The following is a 9,474-nucleotide window of genomic DNA, read 5'->3' as shown; positions in this document are numbered from 1 at the left end:
ATACCAAAAAAAAAAAAGTATTACCCAGTGCCATTAATTTCCAATTGTAGTAGAAAACGAGAAAGCGATGAGAAATGGTTACGTGCTTGCATTTTCCTTCTCTTCTACGTTGCTGGACCCGCGCATAGGATTCATGCCAAGGGGTCTTTAAACCACCACACAAGCCCCAGCAATACCATTAGGGCACACTCTTGAGTCCGAGCTGCAGTTAAATCATCCAACTTAAATGAAACTAACAAATATACTTCATATAATACAGAATATGAAGACAATCCCTAAAACGCGTCACCGGATACAAGGAATGGTATATAAAGAGAGAATCAGACTAGCCTAGGGCGGGGGTGTAGGAGTTATGTACATCGGTGATGATCGCAAGGTCACCTAATCCTTGCAGTAGATACGTATATAACGCATATATTTTATATGTATACCATAGGCTTGGACAAAAGCATCGCCAGTATCTATTGTGATCTAAAACCAGAATTAACTCAAAACTGGGAGATACGATGGGGCCATGTAACCTGGACGACAGGATTTACACATGTAATACAGCGACAGTAACTCTCGATATTCCAAACCTACATAACCTTCGCTGGCTGGCAAAGTATCCATGGCCACCTTCAGTAACCTGTTGGCACAAAGAAAAGACAGGCAGCAATAAAATAGCAATTTTGATGGTAACAAGCAGACAAAGAACCGTACAACAACGAATCAAAACAACTAAATTAGCCACGTCTCCTGACACCAGCCCTTGAATATATTTTGATTCTTCAAGTTGTAAAAGGTTGGGCTAAATAAAGACCATCGTCCAAAGATGTTAGAGTCACAATTTTGAGACCTCAAACTAGTTGACAACTCATCATCGAAGAACGGGGCACTAAGAACCCCACAACCGAATATACTCATTCTCAAGACAGCAAAAGAAAAGGCTATGTGCATTTCTATACTTACCACAGCCAAAAGGGAAACCTAACCACCATCAGGATTCTCTGACACGGCAGGCAGAGAGCATTTCACTTCTTTTGCACCTGTTCTTTCATGTGCCACCACTGGAATCTCTTCAACCTTCGGGTTCATTTTCTGAACCTCATCCCTAGTGTAAATCAAGATCTTGCGAACCATGCTACAAAATTCCCTGGACAAAATGAAAAACTTTACTACTGGAACAGGAAACATAAATTACAATTACAGTTTTTTTGGGAAAAAATACTCACTGCCACGGATCATCTCCTACAAGCATCATATCACCCTCATTATCAGTATATACAATCAGCCAGCTCCTGTTCGGAGCCATTAGTTCACCATCGAAATCAAACATCTTATCCAACTCAGCAATCAGCTCATCATAACCATTAAACTTATTAAGGTCCACTGACCTCCCAAGTTTAATCCCTTGCTTCTGAACCTGAAACCAATCCTCCACTAAATTAAATCACTCACTGATGAAATTGCAATAATAGTATTCACATTGCCATCATCACTCATCATCAACTTGGCTTTATTGTGCTGTCAGGATATAAATTTTGTATCCTTCTAAATATTGGCAATGTGTCAGCCTTAGATGTATTCAGAATATGAGAAGATTGTCTATTTACCCCATGAAGTAAGGGTCAGTCCTAAAAGCTTAAGAGTAAGTGATGACAGGCCACAATCAATTGAAAAAAGAGAAAAAAAAGGAAGCAATAAAAAATAAAGAAACCATGCCATAGCTGGCCATATAAGCTTCCCTTGACAGTATGCACATTTTTGGCATGTGACAGGATGATATGGAACAATAAATAGTGCAGATTCTGGACAGACTAAAGCCTATTTAATCTCTGGTTCAGTATATACTCCCCCACAATTCCATCTCTCAAATAATGTAAGATTTTCATAGCCTACATTGCCAATAGCAAACTTTGCTAAGACTGCTGAAACTTAACTTGTGAAATGAATACCTGGGAACTACCACTTGCCCATAATTTTTGTGTTTCATCTATCACTACACATCTCATTTTTTTTGGCCGACTAGACATATTTCTTCAAAAATATTTGTTTGCGCAAAAGTACTATCTGCAAAGAGGATTTTATAAGAGAAAGTGCACCCAGTGAATAAGACCCTGCTACTGCAGGATCTATGATGGACATATGGAAGCAGCCTTAACCCCTGCTGCTTTGCAAGACAGGCTGTTTACAAGTCTTGAACCCCACAGCCAAATAATTGCTCATCACATGGAATATCAAGAAAAGAACTGCATACCACAATACTGAAAGATAATTAAACTTGTGGTATAGGAAAAAACCTTAGTGCAACTCCTTGTTGAGCCATGTTGTTTACTCTGTGCCTCTCTGGGAAGCTGCTGACCAGCTTCGAAGGGTTTTTCTTTATCATTACCCACAAAATCTGTACTATCCACCGACTTCGAACCCTTTGATTGCTCAGAATGTTGATCTGACTCCAAAGCCTGTGGCTGATGCGTCACAACATGGATATGACTTTCCGTTTCACAAGCTATACTTGAATGTGGAAGTGCCAGTTCTGATGCCACAGGATCCCTAAGGAGGGGTATGCCAAAGAGCTTACAATTTCCATCTCCTTTGGGTTTCACAGCCTCATGTTGCAACAATGCAGACTGTGGCCTCAGACCCTTTGCATGAGGAATTTCCAAGTGAGATTGTGGAAAAAGTGACATTAGCAAGTTCCCTTGATGCTGCTCTGCTCGATGATATCCACTCTCACCATATCTACCATTCCCAGGTTTCTGACAAGGAATCTCACCGGTTTGTGCAGGAATCTTAATACCAGACTCGAACATGTTGAAAGGGGGAGTAGATGGCATCATGGACCATGAGCCAGAAAGTATGTTGAACTTCCCGTCACCATCTCTAAAATGCTTTTTCATTGGATTAGAATCATCAGTGTTCTGATCAACAAATGGTTGACAGAGTCCATGAGCAGAGTCACCATGTGTTCGAAAACCTGACAGTAGATCAGTAAAAGTTGACTCATGCCTTGCCAGAGGCATCCAATTCTCTGTTCCATATCTTCTCTGACCAGATACCATGTCAATTTTCTCATTTTCCTGTGAAGGATTCCAAACAAGTGGCTTTTGAGCAGTATCTGATTCATTAGTCTCAGGAAAAGAGCCTCTCAGGTTAGAGATTTCCTGCGGTTGCATAACTCTGGAAAGTCCATTTACTGGTGAATGGTCGACTGTGACTCTACATGAACCTGGACAAACCATGCAAGTGCTGAGAAAATTGGACTCCAATAAAGCACTACTAGCAAGAAGCTACTTTGACCTTTTTTCCTGTGGTTCCTTTTATATATTTTATACATGCTATGGCAACTTTTTTGTGTTATATGCGTATACCTTCCCTTGTGAGAACAGAGGAATCAGGCGACGATGGCACCACGTTGGCTCGGGGTCTTTTCCCCCGGGGTACTGGAAGAGGATTCAATGCAGGAGGGGTCAAAGCAGGTTCTATTTTCCATGGAGAAACTCTATCCGGACGAGGAATAGAAGAATTCTCGTCCCATCGGACCTGTATAAACATCAACAAACCATTTAGCATACAAATGAACAACAGATATAGGGAAAACAGGAATCCAAACACCAAATAAACTACCTTGAGGCATCTCCATTTTGATCCCTGCCACTTGTTTGGATCGACATCTCCAGTGCCTACTATGGTGCCTGTAAACCTTCAACAGCAAAAAGAGGCAGGGGGTGGGATAGTATACATTAACAAACAACAATTCTCAAAGCAAAAGATCTACTCACACAAAGTCACAACATTGAGAAAGCCACGTCAATGGAAAGATACCTCTGCTCAGGAGCTTCTTCACCTTCAAACCTCATTTTGAACCTCATACCTATAGAATAGCTATTCTTGATAGATTCCATGTATTGATCACATGGAACAAGAAATTCTGCAGGGCTAGTCCTGAAATTTGAAATGGCAGAGTAATGCAATTTAGGGCGCTACCCAAGATCTATCAAAAATAATCTTATGAGGAATAAATTTTTGCAGAGAAATCTTCAACAATTGTACATTATCAGTATTCAGTACCCAACATGACAGATAGACAACATTGATACATCCAAGGAACAAAATTGTACATTATCAGTATTCAGATAGACAGCATTAATGCATCCAAGGAACAAAATTGGTTCAGTTAAGAAGCACAATGACGGCCTACCCTGCACCATATGCATGACACAAAACATTTCAGGATCGAAATGTTCCCGAGTGTCAGTCCATATGAAATGCATTCAATGGCTAAGAAGGGAGCATGCTTTCTGAATTGTTAAGCTCATATTATTCTGTTCAAACATTTACCCAACACACCCAGGCATTAAATTATCTCTCAGAAATCTAACAAACCCCAGCATACATGCCGATTGATGCTGAAAATGCCCAATACATGGACAGAATTTAGAATACCACTACATGCTTTTGAAACATCCAAAACTTAAAGAAGCAAAGCAATAACCTCAATGAAGAACAAAATGGATGAATCACACATTAACTCTAATCATTTCCTGAAGTGAAAGCTAAACCTCATAGAAAAGAAAATGATCTTCATTTTTCTTTTTTCATCTTATCTTTGCCTCTCTTTTTTTATTTGTTGGCAGGGGGTGGCGGGGGGACACTGTCCTTGTCCATCACTCTAGATGCTACACACGTTGCAGGTTTTGAGGATGTCCAACTGAATTTTTAGCTGACTCAACGAACGACATAAGTGTAATGAATTATGAGAAGCAGCAACAAACCTAGGCTTATAGTACACCGTAAACATGGTTCCTGTCGAGACAGCATGCCATGCTGTTGCAAGCACTCCAAGATGCATGCTGTGGCTAGATATGACTGAAGAAGGGATGTTACTTTGCTGTCTCATGGCGCGTCTAACCCCTACACGGAGTTCCCCATTTTCCCCTCTGGAGACCAGAAAAGGCCACAATATCAGACACAAGCTAGAAACTTAAAGCATCAAACATAACCAGAAAGAAAAATAATAACCTGAGAAAAATAAAAGCATCCCCTGCAACAAGCCTTTTGGAGCTGACAAAGACACTCCAGCCACTTTGAAGCAGATGCCTCCTAGGCTGACCTGGTATTATCAGAGTAATAAGTTAACCATCTTTATAGGTGTGATATTACAAGAGAAGAAACTAATTCCATAGGCCACCAAAATAGAACTGCACCTAAGCCTATCATAACTAAACAGAGCAGCAACCAAAAACAGCACCAAAGAGGGGGGAAATGCTTGTTTAAGCTGAGTTATTTTTCCAATGGAGAAACTTTCCACTTTATTCGCCTGTAAAACATATTTTCATAACTAGACTTGATTTACAGCCCTTCAGAGAAGAGTAGAATAGCCAAGGCTAATCCAATACAGACCATTCTAGAGACGGCCAACTGTCTTTATCTCATATGAAAATGATAAATCAGTTAAAATTCCACCAGGTACCAGAAGCAGTGGCCCCATGAACACAAAAGTTTAAAGTGATTAACAAACTTAGGCAAAACTACTATCAACGCAAAAGTGAAACCTCCAGGAAAATGCAGATTTCCGTATGTTTTCACCTTAGCCAGGAAACTCTCCTCCACAACATGACAACATGACATCCTTCGTTGAACGGAATGGGATGCTGTTGGGAAAATACTCTTACATTAAAACTTCTTTATGTTTTCACCACCTATAACTTCTCATCTAGCCAGGAAATTATCCTCCCCAACATGACAATATGAAATCCTAGGTTGAACGGAATAGTATGCGGTTGGGGAAATCTAAGAACTCATACATTATAATTGTCATGATCGAATGACAAAGCAGGGACACATCAAGAAGAAGAAAAAAAAATTTTGGAACATTTAGCTTACCACGGAATATATGCCGGAACCGCCACTCAACCCCGTGCAAATCCTTCGCCACCAATTCCTGTGTTGGTGGTTGCCGGCACATGTCCTGTTGAGGTAAAAAGACGAATAATATCTCTCAAAGACATTTAGGAGCAACGACCACAGAGGAAAAATGAAGAATCAACAAGAGTATGAAAGAAAAAAAGCCAAACCAGCGGTGGAAGGCACTCATCAGCATGCCGTCTCAGCACAGAAAATCCACCGTGAGTACTAGTATCCGAGGCCGTCAAGGTCTTACAAAACGAGTGTACATGAGGATGTGGAGGAGGAGGCGGCAGGGGCTCCTTCTCTACAGAGTTTTCATCATGCTGATCACAAATACACTATAGTTAGGGCCTCTTCCTACATTTTCTGACCTAGCGAGAAATAGCCAAAGTGGTGAATCCTAAAATTAAACATACGTTTTGTTCAGGAAGCAGTGTAACTTGAGCGAAAACTTCGTCTGTGTCAGGTTCAGCCTGCAAACAGAGAAATACAAACAACATCAACAAGAAAATCCCAACTCACACAACAGAGGGTCAGGTATAACAACAATCTAGACCTTCTATAGGATTAAAGATGAACCACAATACCTTTAATTGGACGTTAATCACACGGCAGAGGATCTTAGGAGAAAGGTTATAAACAGGCATCTGCTGGTCAGCTACCTGATTCGTTGATGCCTCAACCTGGATTGTAAATCAAATATATACATCAACATAAACGCCGACAGAAAGAAACGCAAGAAACTGAACTAGCTCCAAAACACATCAAAATAAAGTACTGAACCATTTCCGCCAAAACAATTGTGAAAGGAGCAAGTTCTGCGGAAATTCTTTCTTCGCAAAATATAGAACGGAAGAAAATCAAAACGACGAGAACCGCCTCGACAAGTAAGAGAAGGTATAGCCAGGGGAAAAGGAACAGATGAGTTGACATATGATCGAAGGATCCAACTAACATACCTGCTCGATATGCCCCTGAGGGAAGTAGAAAACTCTCTCCCCTTCGCGCGGTACCGTTACGAGAGGACCAGCGCAAGCATGCCAAAGCTCTGTGTAAAGCGCATCTTCACAATCTACAACAAGAAAGAACACCACAAAAAACAATCAACGGCGCACCAGAATCAAATCAAATCCCTTACAATAAACCGCAAACAACAACTTCGGCGTCGCAGGCAATATGCTGAAACTTGCCGGAATTACCTTTTCTACGGGTTGAAAAAGCTGTGTAAAGTTGCGGAGTATCTGGAACGGCGTTCTTTCCGGCACCGGCATCATTAGGCTCGCTGCAAGCGGAAGACAGGCTATCTCCACGAACGTTACTGCTATTTCCTTTAATCGAAAGCTCTGAAGAAGTCATATTCAAGAAAGTTTCAGCACAGATCTCTCATCTGCGGCTTTTCAACCAAAAATATCAAAATCTTCGGCGGCCCTAACAACCAGAAGAAAGACCGTGGAAATCGCAGCACAGTGAATCAAGGACCCTAGTTAAGGAAAGGTCCAATGGAAGAAAGAAAACTTGTGAAACCCTAGACGACGAGTCGGAACGAAAAGCTAAATCATTCTCTGCAAGCGATTTTTCCCGATTTGACCATTTCTTCGATCTCTTTCTCCTCATCTGGCTCATACAGTCCTGCTCCCTCAGTTATCTCTATCTGTCTATTTCTCTCTCTTTCTCTCTCTGCTGCCAATTGCTCCCACTCTCTTTTTTCTGATAGGCCACTGGGGAGGTCCAGCTGCCATAACCATCGTACAGTAGTCGACTCCAGTACTGCTGCACAGTCCGTAGAGAAGTCTGAACGACCTTAACCACGGTCAATTATCAGCGTTCAATCATTTCAACCGCGGTCAAATTCTAACCCAACAGGTAGGTAACCACTGTAATAATAACCCTAATAAATGGTTAAATGCCTCCTGTCTCTGTCTCTGACCATATTTCATGTTTGCCAACCGGTTCAGGTTTACCCGGCAAGTCCAAAAAATGCGACATGCTTGGGCAACTCTCGAATAGTCGAATCTCGATCGATGTGTCAAGGGCCGGCTCAAACGCCCCGTTATGTTGAGCCGGAAAAGTAACGTGGCTTTTGGCAAATAGTCGTAACGCCGTTATTGTCCCCCAACACCAAGGTCGAAAAGTTGGTGTGTTTTTTTCGGGGAGTGGCTCTGTCTTGCTATTTACAGGCAGGATCGCAGGAAAGAATCTGGGAAGCTCTTGATGGGCTCATTAATTAATTCCTCAGGTTAAGTAAGTCATGGTTACATTTATTTATTATTAATTTATTATGCCTCGTTGTACGTTTCTCTACCAAGTCGACGACTCGACGCTACCAACACGGTGAAATTACTATCTTATCCTATTCTCGTGAACATCCCATCATGGCCCATAAAACTTCAGATCATACGGTTTTTTTTTATTCTTCTTTTCTTTTCTTGGTAATGAAGTCATATTTATAACGACTAAATCGAGGAAACAAGAGAACAAAGCGAATCCAATGATCGAATATAGACTATTCAGTCATAACCGTAACTGACTGGACCTTCCTAACTAGTTAGCCAATAACATAATTGCACCTCTTAGAAACATGAAAAAAACTTACAATCCAAAAAACCACCAGCAAGATGACTTCAGATCATGCGTTTTCTTTTTTCTTTTTCTTTTTGGTAAGAAATCATGCGTTTCAACACTGACTAATAAAAGAAAAAAGGATAAATTTTCAACCTCATCCTCTGAATTATTCTCTAATACTAATGTCACTATTTGAATTATTCAAATTATCAAACAAAACATTTAGTACTAACATTTCAGTTAATTTTAACATATTAATTTTTTATATTTGCTCACATCGAAGATTGAAATACTAATACATATCTCTCAAATTTTATAAATATTTAATTACTTATGATTGGGAGAGGAAGTAGTCACGTATGAGGATACGGGAAGAAGAAAAATAAATTCAATGGTGGATTTTTTGTTCAAGTTTATTCTTGTTCTTTTGAGATGTGTAAATTGCTTACTTCGGCATTTAACTATGATTTCCGAACAACAATGGATGTTTTTTATATATCTTTATCTTTTAGGATGTCTCATTGATAAATTATATAACCCAAGGAGTTGCATTAATTTTAGAGAATAACTCAACAAATGGCGCTCAAATTTCCCAAAACAATGATTAAAAAAACAAAAAAACATGTCTTTTAGTCTTAACCTTTATATGTGAATATTCATTGGCTCAATTTTAAGTACATGTTTTTGGTAACTAGCGTGGAATCATAAATAGGTACAGTAGTATTTTGCTTCATTTTGTTTCTTAATGCAAGGAGCATGCTTTTGAACAAACTTATTATTTATTCATTTTAATAATAACAAGTTTTGACCGGTAAAGAACTCTTGTCCGTATATTTTATTTATATATTTTTAATTTTTTTTGGTTAACAAAAAATACTAGAAATCTTGTATATTCTTGTAGTTTTCTTTTGAATTGGGTTTTTCAAGTGGGAGAGTTCCATTGAGGAGAGTATGACTTGTGTAGTAGAGAGTTCCATTGAGGAGAGTATGACTTGTGTAGTAAGATCAATTCATGTAAGA

At 39.8% G+C, this 9,474-nt stretch overlaps 1 protein-coding gene across 1 annotated transcript; it reads right to left on the bottom strand.

Moving 5' to 3' along the window:
• Window positions 1-19: 19 nt before the first annotated feature.
• Window positions 20-7,635, bottom strand: ARF2 (auxin response factor 2). The gene is made up of 15 exons (XM_089166273.1): window positions 7,092-7,635; window positions 6,852-6,964; window positions 6,480-6,575; window positions 6,309-6,365; window positions 6,060-6,215; window positions 5,869-5,953; window positions 5,005-5,095; window positions 4,758-4,922; window positions 3,808-3,927; window positions 3,610-3,685; window positions 3,354-3,525; window positions 2,283-3,211; window positions 1,215-1,405; window positions 952-1,135; window positions 20-628 (listed from the first exon to the last, which is right to left on the bottom strand). Exons 1-14 carry the CDS (start codon window positions 7,246-7,248, stop codon window positions 970-972), a joined length of 2,574 nt encoding a protein of 857 aa, XP_089022399.1. The 5' UTR covers window positions 7,249-7,635; the 3' UTR covers window positions 20-628; window positions 952-969.
• Window positions 7,636-9,474: the final 1,839 nt, after the last annotated feature.

The sequence above is a fragment of the Hakea prostrata genome, chromosome 8, assembly GCF_041222555.1.
Source record: "Hakea prostrata isolate BN-2017 chromosome 8, UWA_Hpros_2, whole genome shotgun sequence".
NCBI lineage: Eukaryota > Viridiplantae > Streptophyta > Magnoliopsida > Proteales > Proteaceae > Hakea > Hakea prostrata.
Note: the sequence above shows the minus strand (reverse complement) of the source record. Positions and strands in the feature narration are given on the sequence as shown.

Coding starts and splice junctions, on each gene's coding strand:
- ARF2 (XM_089166273.1), bottom strand. CDS start 7,248: ATGACTTCTTCAGAGCTTTCGATTAAAGGAAATAGCAGTAACGTTCGT. Junction 6,366..6,479: donor TGATTAACGTCCAATTAAAG/GTATTGTGGTTC, acceptor CTCTGTTTGCAG/GCTGAACCTGACACAGACGA. Junction 5,954..6,059: donor ATGAGTGCCTTCCACCGCTG/GTTTGGCTTTTT, acceptor TTACCTCAACAG/GACATGTGCCGGCAACCACC.